This window comes from Trichomycterus rosablanca, chromosome 3 (assembly GCF_030014385.1).
Source record: "Trichomycterus rosablanca isolate fTriRos1 chromosome 3, fTriRos1.hap1, whole genome shotgun sequence".
In the NCBI taxonomy this organism is placed as follows: Eukaryota; Metazoa; Chordata; class Actinopteri; order Siluriformes; family Trichomycteridae; genus Trichomycterus; species Trichomycterus rosablanca.
In genome coordinates this window covers 35,677,873-35,705,470 of record NC_085990.1, presented here as the reverse complement: position 1 = coordinate 35,705,470, position 27,598 = coordinate 35,677,873, and the positions used below count along the sequence as shown (strand labels likewise).

The following is a 27,598-nucleotide window of genomic DNA, read 5'->3' as shown; positions in this document are numbered from 1 at the left end:
AAACAGAAATCCAGTTACTATAAGACTTTATTAGTTTTACGATTACAAGATTACAAAACCCCCAGATAAAAATAAAAGTTGTTTTTTATTAAAACCAGACATAAAATGTGAGCTATTTTTAATTTATATATTTAATACCTCACTTATTAAAAAGAAACATTATTTCATACATTAATAGTTATAGATTAACTGTCTATACAATTTTGTGTGTTTAATACCATTGGTGCTGTTTTGGAATTTGCAGCGACACTCCTCTCTTTCCACACACACTCCATCCTGGAGAACCATGTCACCCGGGCACCCACAGGTCAGACTGCACCCAGACACATCTACACACTCGGTGTCACCATGAAGATCTTCACATGAACGAGGGCATGGTTTTCCGCAAGGCCACTCCTCCTGACCTCCCCCACATTCTGAAAACAAGAGTGACAAAACAGTGAAAAAGTGATGAAATAAAGCTGAAATATTGTTAGCATTTATACATTTATAGTTGAATTACAGACTTTTCACTGCAAGCCAAAAACTAATACAATGTTAAATAAGCTTTCTCAAACAACTACCTACAACTATTATGAGTGAAGAAATAATATTGAGTTAATATCTAGTTGTTCTGACTATTGTAAACATGAAAATATCGATTATGAAACCCAACTATGGAAAATGTGTTATAAACAGCATCTGATAAACACACACATGTTGTAAACATGACCCTCACTCTAAAATATTCTCTATATTATGGTGTTAAATACATGTACTGAAACAATGTAACATCATTTTGCCAAAAATATTCCCTCATTTAATATTTTAATCATGGTGCAAAGAGCACTGTGTAGCACGTCTGTTCAAAATCCACCATAACTGTTTAATTTAATTTAATTTCCACTTGATGACTGCATATGATTGAACATTTTTATCCTGATGGAAGTATTGACCATTAGACAGGACACTAGGGGTCACTGAATAGTTTGCTGAGGATGAATATGATACTCATGTTAATCAGGTGTTGGAGTTAATTCACAGTGACCATTATATATGTCAGGTGATGAACACTGTTTGGCAAAGGCATCTGTTTTTTGGCATTTGAATGAAAAATATGTCCGTTAAATATAGTTAAAAGAGGAAAATGAGTGGAGCATTTAGATATACTTCAGCTATGTAAACTATGTAAAATACTGCATAAGAAAACTATACTGAGCTATTTTATATCATACTGTATGTACAACACAAGCTTACAACCCTGAATGCTGAAGGAAGACTGACCTGAGCAAACGGTTTGGTTGTCGTGGCAACCACGACTCTGCAGAGACTCGCCATGGCATGCTAGTCCTCCAAATCGAGCAGGAGGGCTGTTACACTCCCGCCTTCTTACAGACACACCTGCACAGGCGTCACACTCTGACCATGCACTCCACAAACTCCAAGATCCATGAACTACAAATAGAGAAGAGAGTAAGACAAACCCACAGTGAGTATCTTCTTCAACCAATAATCAGACAAAAAAGCTGTCCCAATAGAGAATGTGTGGAGAATTTTAAAAATGAAAAATGTGATGACAACACCGTACTGTTGCACACCTTAAGTCTTGTTTGTAAAAACAATGAGACAAAATAAATGAATTAATGCCTTTACCGTAACACTGAAAATTTCTGTGAGTGCTTGAAGACAAAGCTAGCCAGGTATTCAGTAACATTACTAGATGCTCTTTGATTTGTGATAAAAACATTGTATCAAATTTGCGAGAATCATTGTCACTAGTTGTCTAACACATTTGACCCATACTGTAGTTAGAATCCCAAGTCAAAGCTGAACTAAAGGAAGCACAATAGTAGACTGATTCCAGCTAAAAGAGATTTCAAACAACACCAAGTAAACTCACAGGATGGCTAACTGGGCAAAAATCTGTGTAATTTTTTTTCTTTCAATTCACTTATTTTTTACTGTCCTTTCCAAGGTTTCAAGCAATCACTGTGGTTGCAGTTTAGCAAGATTAACTTGGTGAAGTGTTCTTATTAGGAAGCATAGACCCCAAACTTGCAAACAAACGCAAATTTCCGTTTTTGGCTTTTTGTGACAGAATACGTTCCTTTCACTTCCTTAGAAAACTGTTGTATTAAACATTTGATGTCAGTATTTCCTGCATGATAGACAGTTGTACAATGTGTGCAACCTGGGCAGAAGGTGATCGAAGAACAAGGTTGTCTTTCTATTTCCACCCCAAGGCCATTGTGCACCTCCTGCTGGCCTAGACACGCTGCCCCTCGGGACACAGGAACCGGACAAGCACAGCTCCTATAGCGAGAGACCCATTCAGCCCCACATGTCTTTGAGCATGGTGTCCAGGTAGACCATTCACACCAGCCACCATCCACTGACAGAGAGAAAGAATAGAAGTAGAATTATTATTCTGTATTATTATATTAATTAATTATATAATTATTATATATGACAAGAGTTCACTGTATAAAGAGTTTTTACTTAAGAAATACAAAAGCATGTGTGTAAGAATGGAAGTGCATTCTCAAACAGGAAACTTGTTGGCAAACCTGGACATGGGTGGCTGCTACAAGTAAGCTGTCCTGCATGACAGGTACTGTAAAAAACAAACATGTCTATTAAATAGGTCACAAACGATGTCACAAAGGATACAGGGGCATTAATGATCTTTTAGTTCCATATATGATCTCCCTATGTCTACCTTACCAGTTGTTGCAGCCATCAGGAGTGAGGATTGTTTCTCCAGGTTCGATGCGCTGTCCGGTGGTCAGGTCCAGGCAAGGACACTGATCTCTTTCTACACATGCTGTGCCATTAACACTCAATACTTTTTCATCCGTACAGTAACATCCAGGCTCACATCGCCACTCACAGTGCTGTGTGATAATTATTGTTATTATAATTATCATCATCATCATCATCAAAGTAATTTACATCATCATTATCATCATTAGATTTGGCATCGGTATCTTTAGTAGTATCTGACTTATTCCTATTTCCTAACTGTTCCTTAAATTCTTTTAATAAATTTTTGTAGTAAAGTAAAACAAGAGTAGGGTGCTGTGGCTCAGTGGGTAGCATTGTCACCTCACAGCAAGCGGTCCAAGTACTTTCTTTGTGAGGTTTGCATGTTCTCCCCATGTCTGTGTGGGTTTCCTCCAGGGCTCAGGTTTGCTCCTACAGACATACTAAAGTCCCTCTAGGTATGAGAGTATGTGTGTGTGTTTGCCCTGTGATGGGCTGGACCTGTCCGGGGTCTCTGCCTTTCACCCAGTGAATCGGACCCACCGCGACCGCAACAAGATTAAGCGGTGGTAAAACAGACAATGAATGAGTGAATGAATAAAATAAGAGTAAATGTGGGAGCTGCTTTCCAGGCTGTAAAAACATACAGTGCACAAAGGGGGGCAACATTGTATGTAAAACTGAGTTTTCCTCTTCTAGTCAGATAATTTCATCATTACAGTAAACACAAAAATTTTATTTATTTAACAACATTCTTAGGACTATGTTTACATGAAGTCACATTCATGTCAGGGGAGTCTAAGTTTATGTTAAGGAATATGTCTGTTAATAATTTTTACATTAGTTTATTGGGGAGACAGCATTTTGAGCACAGCTGAATATTGGGGCAGACAGGGTTGCCAGATTTGTATTACAAAATCAGCTCAGAACAGGCTTTAATAAGTGGCCAAGCTCTTACAGCTTTACTCGTTTTTTACAGACCCACTTTTGAACATATATTTTTCAAATGCATAAGTATGAAGCTGAGGTGCACTTTGAAGGTTGCCAAAACATAAAACATGAAACATAAACCTAAAAATTAGACTTGGTTGCCAGTTCTACACACAAAGCCGTTTACACAGAGTGTGGCCTAATGGCTTTTGAAACTGGTGCAAAGACCTTAGTAAATCTAGACAGATATTTGCAGAGTACTTACAGCAAGCTCGTCACATGTGCGTGGACACGAGGGCCCACAGCTACTGAACACGGAACCTGGCACGTCTGAACATGAACTCACTGAAAACACAAAACAACACACAGTTAATATTTATAAGCAAGTCACACAAACAGTCATATCAGATACAGACTGATATTACATTTTGCAGTCACACTTATTTTAAGCAGATAAAATTAAAAGTGTAACAATACTGGTCCATATAATTTTCATTTTATAGTAAATACATATGTAATTGACAATTGAAGATATAATTGACAATTTATCTAACACCACAGCTATACAATTAAAAATAATATAAATAAATAAAAATACAATTAAAGTGCAACACAGCAACATACGTAGGTCCTGGGATTCTGGGTTTAATTCTTGCCTTCGATTATTGCCTATAAGGATTTCTCCAGGTTTAAGTAACTGTATATATGGTAATTTAAAATTATTAAATTATGTAATCATGTCAATTATGGAATATGATTGCAACCAACCAGAATGGTCAAAAAAATATAAAAAAAAAACAATCTTATAAAGTTTGAGATTCACCATCAAGCATCATTTTAAGGTGGGACTGCCTTTTCTGACACATGGTAACAGGAGCAAAACATGAGATTTTTTTGCTTTATTAATCTTATTTAAAATAACTTGGACTGTAAATAAAAAATATGTGCACGTGTATGAAGGTGTAAAGAAGTCGTCTGTCGGGTTTTATGAAGTTTATTTTATTTTGCATGTTTAGAAATTTGTTTTTCTCTTTTTGTTGCCTCAGGGCAACGTTGTGCATTAAGGGGTACTTTTCAAGGATGTTTTTGACTATGTTTTAGAATGTTATAATGTATTATCACATGTATTTGTGTACAGTATAAGCTCCGAATTCAAATGTGGTTTTTTTCTCATTTAAATTAACTTTTTTCATACTTTTTGATAAAAAAAATGGACATAAGGGTGTTTTTATGGAAGACAGGAACAGGATCGCCATGTTAGGCAAATGCCATCTGAAAGTGAAGACAGCACTGACAATGAGGAGGAGTGGAGTGTAGAAAAAGGTTTGAGCAAAAATGAAAATATGGGGTTTTAATTTCATACAGCAGACAACATACAAAAAAGTAGTTGAGGAATATTGGAGCAATATCAAGCTGTGGCAATAATTGTTTTAATATTGTGTTTTTGTTTTTGTTTTTGTAGTTATTCCTAAATCCCTTGATGGAAAACACACCTTTGCCTCTACAGTACCCCCTGAATGGTTACACATTTCTTTGTCAGCCAGTGAAATGTTGGCATGTATACAGATAGAATTGTGCTAACAATGGCATAATAAGAAGTGACCTCATGCATCTTTGTGTCTAAGTCCCAATTTGCACATAGTTTGTGCAATTACAAATAAGATGTCAGGAAGAGAGAGCGACCCAGTGGTGGGATTTCCCAACAGTATTAGGAGAAGAAGGGGAAGCAGGGCCCCACAGCACCTATCCCTAACCAACATATCAGACTGGACAATATCTTACACTGGCCAATAATGTGTGACAAGAAGGGAAGATGCGGGGTTTTCTGGGTTCACTAGAATGCCCAAAGTTATGTGCAAAAGTGTAACGTACCACATCACAGCAGAGAAGAAATGTTTTTTAAAGTTTCATGAGCGAAGTCTTAGTCTTAGTGCATGAGACAACACATTACATAATACAAACCTATGTCCATGTCCAAAAAAATACACGTTTCACGGTTTTTTTTTTTTATTGTTTGTTGACATTGTTGAAGATTTTCTGATTTTGTATTGCTCTCTGAATAGTTAATTATGATCTGTTTATTCATAATTTTCTCTGAGAATCTGTACCATTGTTGCACAACGTTGCCCTTAGGCAACAAAAAATATTTTGTGATGGGGGGATACAAATATATTTTATCAATAAAATGTCCCAAAATAAAAAAATAAAAAATTCATGTAACACCAAAATGCATGCAGTAGAGGGTTAACAGTCAAAAAGTCCAGCAGCATAAGTATATGGACACTTAAAATATCAAACAGTTTGTTTATAATATTAGGGAAAACCCTGATTAAACTTTGCTATTTATTTGACTTTAAGTACATTTGTTTTGTTTGTTTGATTCTTAGTGCCATGCCAGCTGCTATGGCTGTTATCAAGGATGAACAATAGATTCCATCTTTAAAAAGTCAAAGTGGGGTTAGATCTATAATGTGCAAATAAAGTGCAAACAACAGCCATGCATTCCTGATTTCTTCTATGTTTACATTTTTGTCAAGATTAGTTATTTTAATTGTTCAAGACAACCTGAGTAAACAAAAATTACTGAAATAAATCAGTCTGGAAAGGGTTACAAACCATCTATTCAAGTTTCTGGTAAAAAATGTTATTTACCTGGGCAATGCTCTGTGTTACAAGCGATAATTTCAGTTTTGAGCCCTTCACAGAAGTCTCCCTCTCCATCAGGGGTCGGGCTGTCGCATTCACGTCGGCGGCTCTGCACACCACCACCACAAGACCTGGTACAGTCTGTCCAGGAAGACCACTCACTCCATCCTCCATCACCTTTCAATGAGACCGGCGGCATTTAATGAAAAACTTTTTTTCTCTTATGTAACAGTTTCTTCTTAAGCTACTGTTAATAAGTGTGAAAAGGTTTACTCACTGCTGCATGGTGACTGTACACACACTTGGTCCTGCCGGTCTGGTCCTAGGCAAGGCAGTCCAGCACCAGCCCTCTCAGGATTAGAGCAAAAATGATAGCGTGACTGAAAACCAACTCCACATGACACAGAACACACACTCCACGGAGTCCACACTGACCAGCCACCATCCACTGTAAGGAGATTGTATCTAATTATTAACTCAATACAATACAAATCTACAAGGGTAGAACAAAGAAACACACAGAAAACTTACCATTACACTCCATATGTGTGCAGTTCACCAGTCGACCAGATTCACAAGTGCTGTAAGACAAAGTATTGATGAAAAGTATTGGTATTGAGACACTAAATACAGTAAATGCATTTAAAAATGTAAGAATTTAAGACAGGTGTCATTGGTAATTCATCAGTTTTATAAATTACTTCATACTCATATTGAGAATTAGGGCGATTTCTGAGCAATTTCTGCACTTCTTTAAATGTTCTTCTGAGATCTTTTGGATTAGTCATCACAATGTATTGTTTCTGGCTTTCTCCATTCTGAATTAATGACACTCGCTGTGGTTCTACTGAGTACTAGGCTAAGAAATGGCTTTGTGATTCTTTTTGACAGAAATATTTCTGGTAATTCTCATGATAGAGTGTTCCTGCCGAACATCCTGGTAAGGTTCAGAATTGAGGGGAGTGGTAGTTAAGTTCAGAACTTAAAGGCAGTGTAGCTCAGTGGTTACGGTACTGGACTAGTAATGAGAAAGTTTCTGGTTCCAGCCTAACCACCAACAAGCTGCCACAGTTGGGCCCCTAAACAAGACCTTTAACCCACAGTTGCTTCAATTACTTAAACTGTGAGACTGTGATTCTGCTAAATGCCATAATGGAAATGAAAGATGTTTACTGAAGTCAACTTAATACTCTACAGAACTGGCTGAACTTAAGCCTGCCTGTGTTCGCTTAACTAAAGTGGCTTGTCCATTAAATTTTACAAAGACAATATGGGTGTCGAATAAATTCCTAACCAGTGTGCTGGCACTGTATTATCTTTTGTCAGTTTAAGTTCAAAAAGTCAAAAGAATGAACAGATCTCAGACTTTTTTTCTTGCATTTTACAGTAATGGGGTTTGAGTGTGCTGTTTGGATGTGAATTTATTACCAGTTGTTGCAGTCTTTATTGACCACAGCTCCAGGCTCATACTGTTCACCATCCACATCACAGCGGCACAGAGACAGAGGTACACATCGTCCATCCTAATAAAAGCACAGCATGATCATGCGTTACCCTGAGGACCAGCAAAAAGTAATACAAAACAGAACAGATATCCTTACATCCACCCCTCTCTGAATCAAAAATACCAGTACACAACCATAAACATACCTGGAGGGCAGAACCCAGTGGGCACTGACATCCAGGAGAACAGGAGAAGTTCAACGCGCTTTCTTTTCCTAGATCAGAGCAGAGCAAGACTTCTCTCAGACAGTCCGTCCACTCCTGACCCACAGCACAGCCACGCCCATCACCTACCACAGAAAACATTCAAAGTATTAGAAAAAAAGGTGATGGTTTTAAAATAATAGTTTATATAAATAGATATAAAAATGCTAGCACTTTCACACATGAATACACTATCATCTTTATGTACTCACTGCAGGGATGCAGGTTGCAGGCACTAAACTGTTGCGGTGTGCCATGTACCCTCAATGGTCCTCGAGTTCTGTTCCTGTATCCCCCACCACATGGTACTGAGCATTCAGACCATGGACTCCATGGACCCAGTATGCCTGCAAGCACACAAATATAACCTCAAAGACAAATCCAGGCTTCTGTTTAGCCATTTAGCACTTTATATGTGTAAATTCATTCACCAGTAAATACCATTTAACCAGTACATTATTACAGTCACTGCTGTTACACTATGACTGAAAAACCAGTATAGTTGTACTTGACTGCACTACCTCTAGATGCTGCTGGTGTCTCAGCAACAGCAAAAACAGGTTTGTGTGTTCAGTTCTATTATGTATGTAGTATTGTGTATCATGATAAATATCTTTAGAAGCAATACAAAACAAAATCTGCTACAAACTCACAATATTTGATTATAAGTAATAGGAAAATGGCTCCTACATTCTTTAATTTCAACACAGACAGTTTTTGGAACAGATAACATGCAGGAAGCTCAGTTTAAGTAAATTGGAACATATTTAACGATTTGTCTGAGTCTGACTTTTTTTTTTAAGTATGCCTCCTCTAACACATGCACAGTTATAGCCGGCCACTTCTTAATCAGCAGCCAGCAATGAGGGCTCACACAGAGCTTTACTGCATACAGAGTCAGGCCAATGTCCACGCGAGTCTCCCCAACAATCAGCCAGCACCTTAGCTATTGACAGGAACGCATTATGAAGCGACCCCATCAGACCTCTCACCAGCAGACATAGCCAGTTATTGACACCCAGCCAGATCAAGGGCACAGCTGAGATACGAACTTAGATATAGTGTGCTAGCACATTAAACCATATTGGCGCCACCCGAGCACCCACAGCCACTAACATTTAACTTCAACACAACTGTTTGGTTAGATTGAATTCTGCCTTGCATCTTGGATGATCTTGGATGATTACTTTAAACAAACGTAGCAGTTAAAATGTTACATTAAAACATAAAAAATAATGAAGCTATAAATAAATTATTTACATTTAAATATAGTGCTGTGAAAAGTATTTGCCAACTTTATGGTTTCTTATGTAAACACTGCTCGAAAAGCCTCCAATGTATCCAGAACTATTATACAATAAAGAGTGGGCCAGCTATGTAAAATACTCATTGTAAGGGTGGCACAACAAGTTATTAAGTTGTGAAGAGTGGGGGAAATTATTTTTTCACATTGGTGATATTGGTTTCAAACTAATCATTTAAAAACTGCATTTTTTGTTTAATCGTGTTGTCTTTATCTTATATTAAAAAACTTGGAAGACCAAAAATTTAAATGTGACAAATTAGCAAAAATACTAGAAATTGGATGAGGTGCAAATACTTTTTCACAGCACTGTATGTTTAAAACATGTCTGTTTAATAAGTAATATAATCTCCACAAAATAGCCCATTAATACCTACCACTACAAGGGTAGATGCTACATGTGTCCAGCTGAATGCGATCACCCCTGCACGAACGGCCCCCGAATGCTGGTGGTGGGTTGGTCCCTGATCTGTAACGCCTCCTGACGCCCACATCACATGTCCTGCTGCATGAGCTCCAGGAGGTCCACTCACTCCAACCACAGTCAACTAAGTTAATGAGTGACATAAAATATGACAAGAAGTATTTTTACTTTATAGTATCTTTAAAACAGTACTAATATTGACACTATAAACATTAAATGTTTGTGAGACAGTGTTAAAAGGTCACCCTGTTTGTAATTAATGTCAGATACCTTCAGTATGCACTGCTTAAGAATTACAAAAGTTAAGATAAAAACCTTCAGTCAACGTCACCCAAATTCACAGGTGTAAAATAGTTCAATAAATCAATTTTTAAAAAGTTTAATATTTTAGCTCAGTACTGGTGATTTTGGTTAATAATAAGAATTCCATAACCACTAACATTTATTTGAGCTAACCTTGATATTGATACATGAATTTTGTTTATATATATACAGTGTATCACAAAAGTGAGTACACCCCTCACATTTCTGCAGATATTTAAGTATATCTTTTCATGGGACAACACTGACAAAATGACACTTTGACACAATGAAAAGTAGTCTGTGTGCAGCTTATATAACAGTGTAAATTTATTCTTCCCTCAAAATAACTCAATATACAGCCATTAATGTCTAAACCACCTGCAACAAAAGTGAGTACACCCCTTAGTGAAAGTTCCTGAAGTGTCAATATTTTGTGTGGCCACCATTATTTCCCAGAACTGCCTTAACTCTCCTGGGCATGGAGTTTACCAGAGCTTCACAGGTTGCCACTGGAATGCTTTTCCACTCCTCCATGACGACATCACGGAGCTGGCGGATATTCGAGACTTTGCGCTCCTCCACCTTCCGCTTGAGGATGCCCCAAAGATGTTCTATTGGGTTTAGGTCTGGAGACATGCTTGGCCAGTCCATCACCTTTACCCTCAGCCTCTTCAATAAAGCAGTGGTCGTCTTAGAGGCGTGTTTGGGGTCATTATCATGCTGGAACACTGCCCTGCGACCTAGTTTCCGGAAGGATGGGATCATGCTCTGCTTCAGTATTTCACAGTACATATTGGAGTTCATGTTTCCCTCAATGAAATGTAACTCCCCAACACCTGCTGCACTCATGCAGCCCCAGACCATGGCATTCCCACCACCATGCTTGACTGTAGGCATGACACACTTATCTTTGTACACCTCACCTGATTGCCGCCACACATGCTTGAGACCGTCTGAACCAAACAAATTAATCTTGGTCTCATCAGACCATAGGACATGGTTCCAGTAATCCATGTCCTTTGTTGACATGTCTTCAGCAAACTGTTTGCGGGCTTTCTTGTGTAGAGACTTCAGAAGAGGCTTCCTTCTGGGGTGACAGCCATGCAGACCAATTTGATGTAGTGTGCGGCGTATGGTCTGAGCACTGACAGGCTGACCCCCCACCTTTTCAATCTCTGCAGCAATGCTGACAGCACTCCTGCGCCTATCTTTCAAAGACAGCAGTTGGATGTGATGCTGAGCACGTGCACTCAGCTTCTTTGGACGACCAATGCGAGGTCTGTTCTGAGTGGACCCTGCTCTTTTAAAACGCTGGATGATCTTGGCCACTGTGCTGCAGCTCAGTTTCAGGGTGTTGGCAATCTTCTTGTAGCCTTGGCCATCTTCATGTAGCGCAACAATTCGTCTTTTAAGATCCTCAGAGAGTTCTTTGCCATGAGGTGCCATGTTGGAACTTTTAGTGACAAAGTATGAGAGAGTGTGAGAGCTGTACTACTAAATTGAACACACCTGCTCCCTATGCACACCTGAGACCTAGTAACACTAACAAATCACATGACATTTTGGAGGGAAAATGACAAGCAGTGCTCAATTTGGACATTTAGGGGTGTAGTCTCTTAGGGGTGTACTCACTTTTGTTGCCGGTGGTTTAGACATTAATGGCTGTATATTGAGTTATTTTGAGGGAAGAATAAATTTACACTGTTATATAAGCTGCACACAGACTACTTTTCATTGTCAAAGTGTCATTTTGTCAGTGTTGTCCCATGAAAAGATATACTTAAATATCTGCAGAAATGTGATGGGTGTACTCACTTTTGTGATACACTGTATATATATAAAATACTTTTAATACAGAATTGTATTCTCATATATTACAGTGGGGCCAAAAAGTATTTAGTCAGCCACTGATTGTGCAAGTTCTCCTACTTAGAAAGATGAGAGAGGTCTGTAACTATGAAAGACAAAATGAGAAAAAAAAATCCAGGAAATCACATTGTAGGATTTGTAAAGAATTTATTTCTAAATTATGGTGGAAAAGAAGTATTTGGTCAATAACAAAAGTTCAACTCAATACTTTGTAACATAACCTTTGTTGGCAATGACAGAGGTCAAACGTTTCCTGTAAGTCTTCACCAGGTTTGCACACACTGTAGCTGGTATTTTGGCCCATTCCTCCATGCAGATCTCCTCTAGAGCAGTGATGTTTTGGGGCTGTCGCTGGGCAACATCGACTTTCAACTCCCTCCACAAATTTTCTATGGGGTTGAGGTCTGGAGACTGGCTAGGTCACTTCAGGACCTTGAAATGCTTTTTACGGAGCCACTCCTTCGTTGCCCGAGCAGTGTGTTTGGGATCATTGTCATGCTGGAAGACCCAGCCACGTTCCATCTTCAATGCTCTCACTGATGGAAGGAGGTTTTGGCTTAAAATCTCACGATACATGGCCCCGTTCATTCTTCCCTTAACACGGATCAGTCGTCCTGTCCCCTTTGCAAAAAAATGATGTTTCCACCCCCATGCTTCACAGTAGGTATGGTGTTCTTGGGATGCAACTCAGCATTCTTCTTCCTCCAAACACGACGAGTTGAGTTTTTACCAAAAAGTTCCATTTTGGTTTCATCTGACCACATGATATTCTCCCAATCCTCTTCTGGATCATCTATATGCTCTCTGGCAAACTTCAGATGGGCCTGGACATGTACTGGCTTAAGCAGGGGGACACGCCTGGCACTGCAGGATTTGAGTCCCTCTCGGCATAGTGTGTTACTGATGGTAGCCTTTGTTACTTTGGTCCCAGCTCTCTGCAGGTCATTCATCAGGTCCCTCCGTGTAGTTCTGGGATTTTTGCTCACCGTTCTCATGATTGTTTTGACCCCACGGGATGAGATCTTGTGTGGGGCCCCAGATCGAGGGAGATTATCAATGGTCTTGTATGTCTTCCATTTTCTTACAATTGCTCCCACAGTTGATTTATTCACACCAACCTGCTTGCCTATTGTAGATTCACTCTTCCCAGCCTGGTGCAGGTCTACAATTTTCTTCCTGGTGTCCTTCGACAGCTCTTTGGTCTTGGCCATGGTTGAGTTTGGAGTCTGACTGTTTGAGGCTGTGGACAGGTGTCTTTTATACAGATAACGAGGTCAAACAGGTGCCATTAATACAGGTAACGAGTGGAGGACAGAAGAGCTTCTTAAAGAAAAAGTTACAGGTCTGTGAGAGCCAGATATCTTGCTTGTTTGTGGGTGACCAAATACTTATTTTCCACCATAATTTAGAAATAAATTCTTTAAAAATCCTACAATGTGATTTCCTGGATTTTTTTTCTCATTTTGTCTCTCATAGTTGAAGTGTACCTACCTGAAAATTACATACCTCTCTCATCTTTCTAAGTAGGAGAACTTGCACAATCAGTGGCTGACTAAATACTTTTTGGCCCCACTGTACAAGACTTAGTGTTCACAACCATTGTTCTTCTGTTACGACTTCATAATATTTACTAATATTTTCCATTTGTAGAAAACTCAGTATTTTGTTATTGCATTCCTAAAATGTCTGGTTCGGTGTAAACAAGTACTCCATCTCACCAGGACAAGGAACTGTGCCACACTGCATCTCTCCATTATTGCAAGTGCTGTTAACACAAAAACACACAAATATGTGACTACTAAAATACATTAATGTAGCTGTAATGAAAAAGGTCATTATTAGCTATCAAATTTTAATATGAGATAGTTTCAGAAGACATACCAGTTGTTGCATGTATCATGTGGCACTGTGTCACCCTGTGAATAGAGAACCCCTTGGTGGTAACAGGGACACTGATTAAGTAACACACAGGAGTTGTTGAACAGGTAGAAGCCTGGAGAGCAATAGCAGCCATCATAACACTCGGTGGCACACTCTACTGAGGGCATGGCATCGAGACACACACGTGGACATGCTCCACCCTGAGCCTGGCACTGCTCTATGGTCAAGTAGCTCAGACCAGCTGGACACACACCTGGACAACAAAAAAACACACCTGCATTCATTTGGCTGTTTTATTAGTACAGTCTGTTAAGTGTTTTGAGTGTCAGACTAATTTAAGACTAATTTAAGTGCATAAAGAGTGAGCAGTGAAACCTGTGCAGGGATTAGAGTTGCAGTCTTTGGTCTGTATGTGAGGGCCCAGGCAGCTGCTGCCCCCATACAGAGGAGGAGGAGAGCTACAGAACCGTTCTCGTGTCTGAATTCCAGAGTCACACTCTGAGGAGCAATCAGACCAAGCTGACCATGCCGACCAGCCACCATTTACTAGAGTACACAAAAAGAAAAATATAAATTATTCTTAAATATTATACATATGATAATTTTAGAAAGTGTATCAATAAAATAAAATAATTTACACTGAGAGATTGCAGGGACCATCATACAAAACTTTGTTTGTTACTCTTTCAAATGAAGACACATGGCATCCCAAAGATTATTAAAATCAAAAAATTACTTGTCTAATAAGCCAAATGCTAAATGGACTGGTCTATATTTGTAAGTCAGTTTTGGATTCTTTTTGATAGACACATAAGTAAACCAATATTGGCAGTGGTAGCTCAGCGGTGAAGTTACTGGACTAGTAATTGTTGCCAGTTCAAGCCCCACCATTGCCAAGTTGCCACCGTTGGGCACCTGAGCAAGGCCCTTAACCTTCAATTGCTTAAATTGTATTTACTGAGAAATGTAAGTCGCTTTGGATAAAAGCATCTGCTAAATGCCGCTAATGTAAATACTGAAGCGTAGGTATTTACTACTTGGTTTGTTAGGCACCTAACAAATTTACCATCAATCAGATGCACTGGTAACTATTTTGGCTTTCACACAACATAGCAAACATGTTTAAGCATCTGAAGTGTAACTACCCCAAAAACTACGCCTAATCGTAGATATTATTTGGACAGAATGTGTGTGCAACAGCTCCACAGACAGAAACAGAGCTGTATCAAACAACAATATCATTTGAAAAATGATAGGTAAAAATGAGATGGAAAGACATCACTGTTGCTGTGACACTTTACCAGATCAATATATAAAACAATAAAAATCGTCTTTAATAAACAAATTCTAATTCCTAATACATTCCTAATTACTGACCCATAATTTGGATCTGGCTTTGATCCTTACTTCCAGCCATTTAATGTATATGTTCAAAGCTTGTTCCATTTTCACTGCAAGTACTGCTGCTATAAAAATGTCTGAACATCTGGTTATATGCAGGTGTTTACCTGGACAGTGCACCGTGTTGCAGGGCTCTTGCTCTTCCTGCTTCTCTTTGTCAACACAGTTGGTGCTAGAGTTATTACAGCTCTTAAAGCGGCGTCTCATACCCACAGCATCAACGTGATGGAAACATGTCTTACTGCACTCTGACCATACTGACCATTCACTCCATAGAGTTCCATCTGCAATCAAAAATGTTAAACACCAACAATAGATAACAGGTTAAAATGTAAAATCGTATGATAACATGCTCTAGGTGGCACTATAGAATTGGTAATAAATGATTACAGGGTGTAATCTAAGAGAGCCAAAATTGCACGTTGTTTGTGAACAAATGTAAAATATGTTGTGGGATCTGACCTGGTGGGCAGGGTGTGTAGCACTGCCGTGCCTCTGTAGAGTCTCCAACACATGGCTCTATACTAACTGCTTCAGAATCACTTGGAGAAACTGACCTATTTGAGGGGGAAATAATATTATGTTAGAAAGTGGCTAACAATAATTTGTACTAATAATTTGTACTAACTATACTAATATACCTAAAGCGCTGCTGTATGCCGATTCCACAGTGGCTGTCACATGGTGTCCATGCGGACCAGGCTGACCAGTTACACTGGCCAATACAGCTGGAGTTGTCACAGAAAACATGACCATCTCGACACACGCTGCAAGAATCATCATGCAGAAAAAACTTACATTAAATGACTTAAATATTGTATTAATTCTTCATTAAAGAGAAATGAAAATCTATTTCAAGGTATGCTTAAATTCACTGACCAGACTGTACAATTGTCTTTAATGACCTCCTCCCCTGGCTGTAGCACTGAACCATCCCAAAAGCACACACATTTGCTAGCACTGACACAGTGGCCGTCTTGAAAAAACAAATCAATCGGACAGCGGCACCCTGGAAAACAAGGTTAAAAATGTTAGTAAATATTATCTTGCTAGGTAGGCAGCAATCTTTAGTGGTTTAAAATACTGGACTGCTGTTGGAATACTTTAATATTTTATACAGACCCAGCTTCCTGTAGCTATCAAAGCTTTTAAGCTTATGCTTCCATGGGAATTCAATTTAACAAAACAAAAAAAGATTAAATAAATATCTAGTCATTCCTTTTTAATGAAGGTGTTTGTGTAAGTTCAAGTAAGATTTCAAGAGAGCTTTGATACAATTAACATGCCCTTAAACATATAGAAATTCCAAAAATTAACAATCTGAAAAAAATAAGGCAATCTTTCAGAAAAACAGGTGCAGAGAATTACATCTGGTTTTGGCAAAAAAGAACAGGCACAAACTGGCTACTGCTATTTGCTCAAATTTGGTAAAAAGGTGTAAGGAACTACAAGCCCCATGATGCATTGTATACTTCATCATCTAAATATCCAACACCTGAAACTCATTTGATGCCTCAGGACCATAAAAGACCCTTTCTAGCGCTCACTCTTTGCACAAGTATTCTCCATGGTTTTAGATGTTTCTTTTATCTATTCCTAGCAGCGCTGTTTGTCTAGTTTAACAGCTAGCTTAGCTTTTGTGTTCCTTGGTTAGTGTTAGCAGGTTAACTGAGGTGGAAGTAGCAGAAAGTTAGCTCAGACAGATTTTCAAGCAGCATTTATTTTATTTTCTTTTTAAAAGCAAATATTTACAGGGAGCACATGAGGTAAAGTGAGAAATTACAGCAAATTTCACCAACTAGATAAGAAAAAACGGAATTATTAGGCTTGCTAGACAATCCAGGCTATAGCACAAGACATAGCCCACAGACTAACTGCTAACATGCACTTGCTTCCAGTGTTGCCAACTCCTCAGTAAGGAAAGTAGCTATTGGCTGTCCTAAAAGTCGCTAGAAGTCGCTAAATGACGTCATTGCCTAATTTGCATATGATCCATTTGCATGTAATTGACGCTGTAGAAGAGGAATAACATCGTGGGAAAGACAAAAAGTGGGTAAAAAAACACCCTAAATATGTTTAGAACTACAAATGAACATTATTCTGTTAATTCGTGGTTTGTTTTTGGTTTTTAAGAAAATACTGAGCTACTCTGGGCAGGGTTGCCAGATTGCGACAGTAATTTTCAGCCAAAATGCATGAAAAAACGCCCAAAACACAGGATAAGCAGATGGTGTTTAGCATTTCACAAATAATAAACCAGTTAAACCATCATGACCTACAAATTAATATCTTAAAATGTACAGATCAGTAATTATACATTATAAAGGACAAATTTTTTTTGCTTGCATGTCTTTAAAGTAGCCTACCAAGTTTGTAAAATGCATTATTTGTTAGGACACACAACCCTTTGCATGTAAATAAAAATAAACTTGCAAGCAATGAAAGTTCAACCTCTCGTACATATGAGACTTGCTTACCTTCATATTCAACTCAAATCACTTGTCTAACATATGAATCACTGTATTGATGGGCGTGGCAACAGTGTCTTGGACTGGAAAGAATAACCTGTCAATCAAACTTTTGACAACGGGTTGGATGTGGTGGGAGAAGGTAGACCTATTTATATTCCACCTGCTTTAGCAATAGCTTTTTTTATTTATATTTTAAGCTGCCAAAATAATTACAAACCAGCCCAAATTTTGTCCACCTGCCAAAGTGTGTTTTTCCCTGCCAATTTCCAACAAAATCCGCTCATTTTGGTTGAAACCCGCCCAATCTGGCAACAGTGACTGTGATACTGACCGCCCGTGCTTGAGGACAGTAACTGCAGAACAATGTGTGTTTTCACGTTCGAGTCTCCAAAACTCTCCAATAACACCAGAAAAAGTCGCTAGATTTGTCGCTAGTCGCTTTTTTGAAAAAAAGTCGCTAGAGGGGTCTGAAAAGTCGCTAAATATAGCGACAATGCCGCTAAGTTGGCAACACTGGTGCCAGGTTCCATTTACTTAAGTAGCCTCTGCCCCGCCTTTAGACCAATCCAGCTACAGTCACTTTATTCACATTTGAAATTCATACAACAAAGAAAGTATAAACAATGGCAGTAAATGCTTACACAAATGTATAAACCCAAACAATATAAACTCAAGCACAAACCATTAATTTTCATATTAAATCCAGGACAAAAACCATAACAGGAAAACACTAAACCCCCCTGCTCTAGCTGAAGGAATGGTACATTCCACTCCTAGTGGCGGGAAACTCCACTATAACTGAGCTATACAGAACAACGAACTCAGTGTTTGTGGTGTTTCAAGGTTATAGTGTATAAGTATTTAGTCCTTAAATTCCAAATAAAAGTTAAATAAATGCTGAGCTGAGCAACACAGTTGTTGGTGTTGTCAGAGCACATAACTTTAAACTTCAAAAAATAGTGAGAGGCTCTGTTAAACACATACACGCCAAACAATAATCAGGTGTTGCTAACAGGGATAACTTTTAACAGAAATACCTTTATTTCCGGCAAGTATGTACACTGCCTTATCTATTTATAGTTTTAAAAGTACATATTCTTAAGTGTTAGTATTTAGTTAGTCTGTAGGTTAGGTTTTTTTCCCCCACTTACTGTTCGTTAGCAGAGCATTAGCATAATATTTAAGTGTAGTCATCTTTATCTTGTATATTTCTTAGCATCCTTATTTTAGTCACATTACCCCTTTTTGTTTCTGTGGTTTTTATATACAGTAATCCCTCCTTGATCGCGGGGGTTGCGTTCCAAAACCCTCCACGAAAGGTGAAAATCCGCGAAGTAAAAACATGTGTTTATATGGTTATTTTTATAACCCGATTCCATCGGCTTTAGCATTTAGCATCTTGTCATTAAAACCAATGGATTGAGGTAGCACAGCATGCTAACGTCAATATAACATCTCTCTTCATGTAACGATAACGGTTAAATTTCCTGACAAGCCCGAACTTGCAAATAAAAACACTCGGTACAAGTTTATACAAGATAAAAATCAGTAATATTTTATTTACGTTTGAAAAGAACTCCATTCGTTTGTCCGTATTGTCAGCCATGTTTATTTTTCTGCGAGAGAGGAGCACCTGACCCACAATGAATTCTGGAATTGTCTTGATCACTAAGGAAGCGTCGGATGCTCACTCGTTTTTGAGTGAAAATAACGTTGAAACGTTAAGAAGTGAGGATATTAAGGCATCTAGGATTTGGAACAGCCGCCTAATCGGGAGCGCGCACAGGATGACGTAAAATGCGTCTATGTAGAGAGAGAGCTAGCTTTTCAAACACACCCCTTGTCTGCAGAATTCCGCGAACCAGCGAAAAATCCACGATTTATATTTAGACATGCTTGCAAATAAAATCCGCAATAGAGTGAAGCCGCAAAAGTCGAAGCGCGATATAGCGAGGGATTACTGTATTATATAACATGTATTGTACAAGTAATTAGAGTTAATAAATGCCTAATATTAGTGCTTAATAAACTTTTTTTTCAGCTCCTTTTGTGTAATTTTTTTCCACAAAGGGCAACAATGCATGTGAAACCAGGTACAAAATATTAAGCATATAAAGCCCAAGTCTTTATAATCATTTAAGAAAATAAAGTTGGGTATGGGTTAGGGGTGGGTGATATGGCCTTTAAGTAATATTACGATATTTGGGGATATTTTAGCGATACCGATATTCACTAGAGATATATAAGAACTTTTTTTTAAAAGTTTATTTAAAAAAAAAACTTTTGTTTTGCAGACAGGAAATCGAAGATACAAATGTTACTAAATGTACATTAAATTAAGCATCACTTCCAGTACAGTAACCTTCAAATGAAATAGAATATTCCCTGCTAAACAAAGCCTTATAACATCAATTCCAAAACTAAATACAATGTGTACATTGAGTGCAAATGAAAATGTAGCCTTCAAGTGTGGAGTGGAAACGAAATTCAGTCAATATTTATACAAGTAAACACTTATTACAACAGCAGCAATTTCTTTGTCTAATCAACAAATCTTCAATAACAGTGAAGAGGAAAATATTTTAACCTTCAAATCTGTTTCAACTGTTAGTGTTGGCGTAGCGGCTAACTTAGCACTTAACTCGACATTCGTCATACAGTTGAGGCAATGCTATTTGCGAGAAATATTTCCTTCCATGGATGTTGTACCTTTGGTCCAGCTTCTTAACAAGCCGCTTAAATCCTTCCCTTTCCACCTTTTGGATAGGCACCATGTCCTTAGCTAACCAAAATGTGACTGCTTCAGTACTTTCACTCCACCGCTTGCTTTTTTTGTCATACGGAGTACCACTTGCGAATGCCCCCGCTATGGTCGCCTGAGTGATGTTAGGTTTGGCGTGTTCGTTCACTGACAGTTTTTGGCCTCACATCATTCTCGGACTCACGCGGGTGCTTCTGCTTTAGGTGGTGAAATAAATTTGATGTGTTGCCACCTTTTGTCGTCAGTACTTTTGCACGTTTTGCAAATTAGTCGTTTGTTTGGAGTCTGACCTTCTGTATCTGAAAAACTTCCACACTAGTGATGTAGCTCCCCTTTTAGGAACTAGTTCGTCCTCAGTGTTAACTCTGGTGCTACTCTCTACATTGGTCACCATTATTTCACTGTTATGTGCTTGAGAGCAAGTGACGCAGGTTTGCTAACAATTCTGCGATATGGCAAAAATCATATCGGATTTACAACTATACCGGTATTATCGTGAACGATATTATATCGCCCACCCCTAGTATGGGTTTGATTCCCTGGCCAGGGTCCTTTCTGTGTGAAATTTGTGTGTTCTTATTGGTTTATTCAGGGTGTTCTGGTTTTATCCCACATGTCCAAAGACATGCAGTCAGATCAATTGGACCTACTAAAAGTAGTGAGCAGGCGTGCTTTATAATGGACTCTTGACCTGTCTGAGTTATTTTTTATTTTATTTTATTTTTATATTTTCCCCCTTTTTCTCCCCCTTTAGCGCATCCAATTGTCCAATTTTGCATGTGCTTCCTCCCTGTCTATGCCGAACCCTGCCCTGACAGAGGAGATCGAAGCTAACCAACATCCCCTCCGAAACACTGGCAGCAGCCGGATGCATCTTTGCCACCCACACATTGATGAGTTTTGGCGCCACCTAGTGTTGCATGCGGAGAGACACACCCTAAGGGCACCCTCCCTCATCTCTTGTGTAGGCGCCTCTTAATCAGCCGGCAGAGATCGTAATCGCGTTCTGACAGAGAGAGAGACCCACCCCCTCCGGTCTCCAATCCCCCCCCCCCCCTGAACAACAGGCCAATCGTTGTTCATATAGCCGCCCAGCCTTCGACCGGCTGAAGGCAGAGCTGGATTCGAAACGACGCACTTTTGAAATCCAGCTCTGGTTGCAGCGCGTGTTTTTACCGCTTCGCCACCTGAGCGGCTCTGTCTGAAGTATTTCTTGACTTTTACTCAATAAATTGGACCCATCGTGATCCTGGCTACGATAATGCGATGGCATTAAAGACAATAAAATAAATGAAATGTTGATCCTAAATCTGTAGCAGTATTAGCACTGAAGTTTTATTATTACTGCATTATAAATAAAAATATTGCCTCTTTTCTGGTGTGGGTTTTGGGTTATGAATTGCAATAAAGCATCTGCATTAGGTGTGTGATACCTGTAAGGCAGTCAGATGAACAGTTCCTTTCGGAGTTAAAGTCAGAACAAGTCTGAGGACACAGCTCCACTCGTCCCTCCACACAGTCTGCTTCTGTCACTAACACCATGCCATTAGTGCAGCCTGGAATAAACAACAGACCTCAGTCACAGCAAGCCATGTTAACAAATGCCCAAAAATTCACATACAGAAAAATAAACATTCACATAGAAACAAATGCAGGGTTTATTTGGATTGGGTGGTTGGATAATTGCATAAAACATCAACATTTGAGTTTGTGGTAATCAAATACTATTTTTACTTGATTCTTACGTTTTACTTGAATCTCACTTCAACATGTGGTCAAAAGTGTTTGTAAATTATGCTCTAAACCTGTTCTAATTCTAGGGTAGCTGCTGCAAAGCAACATGAGTCCTGTCATCCAGGGTTTTATCCCCAGTCGCACAAGAAAAGTTTTGCAAGTTCTCTCTGTATGTGTTTGCTCTCGATATCCACTTTTTTTACTTGTCAAAACATGAAGTGAATGATTGCATTAGTATGTGCCATCTGCAATGAATCTAAAGCACCCTGTCCACTATGTATTCCTGCCCTGAGACCATTGTGTTAGGGTGGCACCAGATCAGTTGTAATCCTGACCAGGATGAATTGTGTGTTTGACACATCATTGTGGTGGATGTACAGCGTATATACACTGATCAGGATTATGACCACCTCCTTGTTTCTACACTCACTATTTATTTTATCAGCTCCACATACCATATAGAAGCACTTTGTAGTTCTACAATTACTGACTGTAGTCCATCTGTTTCTCTGCATGCTTTGTTAGCCCCCTTTCACCATGTTCTTCAATGGTCTGGACCACTACAGAGCAGGTATTATTTGGATGGTGGATCATTCTCAGCACTGCAGTGACATTGATGGTGGTGGTGTGTTAGTGTGTGTTGTGCTGGTATGAGTGGATCAGACACAGCAGTGCTGAAGTTTTTAAACACCTCACTGTCACTGCTGGACTGAGAATAGTCTACCAACCACCAACCAACAGTGCCCCGTGGGCAGCGTCCTGTGACCACTGCTGAAAGCCTAGAAGATGACCAACTCAAACAGCAGCAATAGGTGAGCGATCGTCTCTGACTTTACATTTACAAGGTGGACCAACTAGGTAGGAGTGTCTAATAGAGTGGACAGTGAGTGGACACGGTATTTAAAAACTCCAGCAGCGCTGCTGTGTGATCCACTCATACCAGCACAACACACACTAACACACCACCACCATGTCATTGTCACTGCAGTGCTGAGAATGATCCTCCACATAAATAATACCTGCTATGTGGTGGTCCTGGTGGGGGTCCTGACCATTTGAAGAACAGGGTGAAAGCAGGTTATAAAAGTGAAGAGAAACAGATGGACTACAGTCAGTAATTGTAGAACTACAAACTGCTTCTATATGGTAAGTGGAGCTGATAAAATGGACAGTGAGTGTAGAAACAAGGAGGTGGTTTTAATGTCATGGCTGATCGGTGTGTATATACACACACACCTGTATGAGAGTCAGTACCGGTTCCACATGGGTCTGTGTTGCAGCTCTGGGTCTGCATGGTCATCCCCTCACACTCTTTTCCACCATTTTTTACTGGAGGGTTTGAGCAAGATCTGTTCCTCATCCTCAGGCCACCACCACAGTCTGCATCACACACTGACCACTCGCTCCACTCTGCCCACTGCCCGTCAACTAGGGGAATGCAGAAAAAAAACCTCATGATTGAGTTTCCACATACTTTTGGTTGAATTGTGTGTGTGTGTGTGCTCTTACCAGGACAGGCCTGGAGAAAGCAAGCCCTGCTGTCGAACTGAGCACCTCCGCAGGAACCTCCAAGCCGGGCATCTCTCAAAATTTTGCGCTGACGAAAGAGAGATCCCAGCCCACATGACACACTGCACTGACTCCATGCCGTCCATGGAGACAGCACACAGTCTACTGCAGATCAAAGACAAACACTAGAATAGTCAGACTCTACGGTGGACTTCATGTCTGGTGTCAGTAAGTGAAACTGGGTTTGTCAAAATAAAATCCATTGTTTGTTGAACTTGATGCCAACCCAACAGCACAGTAGATTAGAGATTTACAAAAAATAGGTGGCACAAAGCGCGATCATTACTGTTGGTGTCCCGTTTCAGGGCCCTGGGGACACGCCAAGTCACTGAGAGACTTTGCATGTTCCCCTGTGTCCATGTACTTTTTCCTTTTCCCCCCCAAACCAGAATGGATTGGCCACTCTGCTACTACTAGGTGTGAGTTAGTTAATGGGTGAGTATATGATGCCCTGGCTTTGTACCTACTACAAGCTAAATCGGGTTCTAGTGATAATTGAATTAAGTTTTAAGTCACATGTTGGCGCACAGCGTGTTTTTTGTATCTTTGCTTCTTTTCTGGTTGACATGGTGTCTCAGCTTGAACGATACGTTGCACAGCAACATTAGTTTTCTCCAGGATTCTGGCTTCCTTATACCAGAATGCAGCTGGTGGATTTACTGTTCTCAGTTGTCCCTAGTTGTAAATAAATGCATGAGTGAGGGTGTATCTGCTTTGCACCCAATTTTTTATTTATTTTTTAATGCATTTTCTCCCCATTTTCCTCCTGATTTAACGCACTCAATTTTGTCCTCCGCTGCTAAGAGATACCCGATTGCATCCGAGGAGAGCACGTCGCTGTAAACGCCTCTTCCGACACATGCACAGCCCTCCTCTTCTCGCCCCTGCATTCTGCACAGGCGTCTCTTCCGCCAATTAGGGTCCTTACACAGCGTATGAAGACCCACCCACCCACCCACACATAATCCGGCCCCCACCCTGCAGATATGGTGGCCAATTAGTATCTGCTGCATGCACTTCCAATTATGCCCGCTAGATGGCGCCCAGCCGACCTGTGGCAACACCGAGTTTCGAACCGATGAGTTCAGAATCTCTGTGCTCTTGTGCAAGCGGAATATCCCGCTGTGCCACCTGGGCACTGCACCCAATTTTTTCTCGATGTCTTTGTGGTTTCCTCATATAAATAATTTAACTCTTATACAGTGTATCACAAAAGTGAGTACACCCCTCACATTTCTGCAAATATATTATTATATCTTTTCATGGGACAACACTATAGACATGAAACTTGGATATAACTTAGTAGTCAGTGTACAACTTGTATAGCAGTGTAGATTTACTGTCTTCTGAAAATAACTCAACACACAGCCATTAATGTCTAAATGGCTGGCAACATAAGTGAGTACACCCCACAGTGAACATGTCCAAATTGTGCCCAAAGTGTCAATATTTTGTGTGACCACCATTATTATCCAGCACTGCCTTAACCCTCCTGGGCATGGAATTCACCAGAGCTGCACAGGTTGCTACTGGAATCCTCTTCCACTCCTCCATGATGACATCACGGAGCTGGTGGATGTTAGACACCTTGAACTCCTCCACCTTCCACTTGAGGATGCGCCATAGGTGCTCAATTGGGTTTAGTCCATCACCTTTACCTTCAGCTTCCTCAGCAAGGCAGTAGTCATCTTGGAGGTTGTGTTTGGGGTCGTTATCCTGTTGGAAAACTGCCATGAGGCCCAGTTTTCGAAGGGAGGTGATCATGCTCTGTTTCAGAATGTCACAGTACATGTTGGAATTCATGTTTCCCTCAATGAACTGCAGCTCCCCAGTGCCAGCAACACTCATGCAGCCCAAGACCATGATGCTACCACCACCATGCTTGACTGTCGGCAAGATACAGTTGTCTTGGTACTTCTCACCAGGGCGCCGCCACACATGCTGGACACCATCTGAGCCAAACAAGTTTATCTTGGTCTCGTCAGACCACAGGGCATTCCAGTAATCCATGTTCTTGGACTGCTTGTCTTCAGCAAACTGTTTGCGGGCTTTCTTGTGCGTCAGCTTCCTTCTGGGATGACGACCATGCAGACCGAGTTGATGCAGTGTGCGGCGTATGGTCTGAGCACTGACAGGCTGACCTCCCACGTCTTCAACCTCTGCAGCAATGCTGGCAGCACTCATGTGTCTATTTTTTAAAGCCAACCTCTGGATATGACGCCGAACACGTGGACTCAACTTCTTTGGTCGACCCTGGCGAAGCCTGTTCCGAGTGGAACCTGTCCTGGAAAACCGCTGTATGACCTTGGCCACCATGCTGTAGTTCAGTTTCAGGGTGTTAGCAATCTTCTTATAGCCCAGGCCATCTTTGTGGAGAGCAACAATTCTATTTCTCACATCCTCAGAGAGTTCTTTGCCATGAGGTGCCATGTTGAATATCCAGTGGCCAGTATGAGAGAATTGTACCCAAAACACCAAATTTAACAGCCCTGCTCCCCATTTACACCTGGGACCTTGACACATGACACCAGGGAGGGACAACGACACATTTGGGCACAATTTGGACATGTTCACTGTGGGGTGTACTCACTTATGTTGCCAGCTATTTAGACATTAATGGCTGTGTGTTGAGTTATTTTCAGAAGACAGTAAATCTACACTGCTATACAAGCTGTACACTGACTACTCTAAGTTATATCCAAGTTTCATGTCTATAGTGTTGTCCCATGAAAAGATATAATGAAATATTTGCAGAAATGTGAGGGGTGTACTCACTTTTGTGATACACTGTATATTTTAAAACCAGGGTCATTTACATGAAGTTTGCCATAAAGGCAAAAATACCTTTTTAAATACTCACTTGAGTCGGTCAATAATGTGTTTGTATTAATCAGCTTACCACAATTTCTCTCATCTGAGCCATCAGCACAGTCTTTGTGGAAATTACACTTCTTGTCCAGGCGCACACACTCTCCACTACCACAGGTGAATTGTTTGGCAGAGCAGGGACTGGGCACCAGTGGGCGGTGTGTAGGTGTTGGTGGAGGTACTGTTGAGAAACCTAACAGATAAAATTGTGCACTTTAGCGAATAGACTTAATTACAAAAGTACAGCGAAATGTGAATTGACATTGTGACAATTTGGTAAATACAAGTACCACAGTTGTGTTCGTCTGAGCCATCTGGACAGTCCTCTCGGCCATCACACACAAGTGCCGCATCCACACAGCCAAAGGTCTTGCAGATAAACTGGCCCTCAACACATACCACTCTAGGTAAACCATCGTGAGGTGTTGTTGCATTCCACAACCCTGTAAAACAGTTACATCTTAGCCCCACAATCCTGCTGCATTGTTTTTCATGTGTTTTTATAGACTTCTTCTTTGCCATCTCTGCCCACTAAATGAATAGTAAATCAGAATATCTACCCACACACATTTCTCAAAATGATTTGCAGTGATAGAATACACAAGCACTGAATTGATGTATCTGTTAATGTAAGCAAAGCTATGTTCATGTACTCAATGCATGTTCAATGCATCTCCATTTTAACAAGGTTCATGACTACCTTTTTACTATCTTTTTAAGGAATTAGTAGAAGGCTGTTTGTACCTGGCTCTCCAGTTGGTCCACGAGGGCCTATACCTGGTGTACCAGTGGAAGAACCTGTAGCCACTCCAGGGTGACCATCTTGGGGAGTCTTGGTGTGCAGTCCTGGAGGCCCAGATGTGTAATTCCTGGTACCAGGACCCCCTGCTGATGCTGTGTAATTATGTAACCCTGGAAGTCCTGGAGTAGGAACTGTACCTGATGGTAGATAGAAGAATAAAATACAAGTTTTTTTTTTATTGTAATAA

At 40.0% G+C, this 27,598-nt stretch overlaps 1 protein-coding gene across 1 annotated transcript in view; it reads right to left on the bottom strand.

Moving 5' to 3' along the window:
• The window catches only part of sspo (SCO-spondin), a 117,505-nt gene that overhangs the window by 44,722 nt on the left and 45,185 nt on the right, over positions 1-27,598 (bottom strand). Inside the window, exons 50-75 of the mRNA XM_062992294.1 lie at positions 27,354-27,548; positions 26,900-27,052; positions 26,641-26,802; positions 23,682-23,846; positions 23,409-23,600; positions 21,872-21,994; positions 16,086-16,215; positions 15,840-15,973; positions 15,669-15,758; positions 15,314-15,490; positions 14,181-14,351; positions 13,806-14,058; positions 13,643-13,689; positions 9,706-9,876; positions 8,238-8,372; positions 7,969-8,111; positions 7,747-7,841; positions 6,850-6,899; positions 6,596-6,766; positions 6,325-6,495; positions 3,938-4,017; positions 2,704-2,873; positions 2,547-2,593; positions 2,171-2,371; positions 1,264-1,434; positions 219-416 (exon numbers count right to left, since the gene is read on the bottom strand). Coding sequence (XP_062848364.1) covers positions 219-416; positions 1,264-1,434; positions 2,171-2,371; positions 2,547-2,593; positions 2,704-2,873; positions 3,938-4,017; positions 6,325-6,495; positions 6,596-6,766; positions 6,850-6,899; positions 7,747-7,841; positions 7,969-8,111; positions 8,238-8,372; positions 9,706-9,876; positions 13,643-13,689; positions 13,806-14,058; positions 14,181-14,351; positions 15,314-15,490; positions 15,669-15,758; positions 15,840-15,973; positions 16,086-16,215; positions 21,872-21,994; positions 23,409-23,600; positions 23,682-23,846; positions 26,641-26,802; positions 26,900-27,052; positions 27,354-27,548 — 3,795 coding nt within the window. The remainder of the gene's footprint in view (positions 1-218; positions 417-1,263; positions 1,435-2,170; positions 2,372-2,546; positions 2,594-2,703; positions 2,874-3,937; positions 4,018-6,324; positions 6,496-6,595; positions 6,767-6,849; positions 6,900-7,746; positions 7,842-7,968; positions 8,112-8,237; positions 8,373-9,705; positions 9,877-13,642; positions 13,690-13,805; positions 14,059-14,180; positions 14,352-15,313; positions 15,491-15,668; positions 15,759-15,839; positions 15,974-16,085; positions 16,216-21,871; positions 21,995-23,408; positions 23,601-23,681; positions 23,847-26,640; positions 26,803-26,899; positions 27,053-27,353; positions 27,549-27,598) is intronic.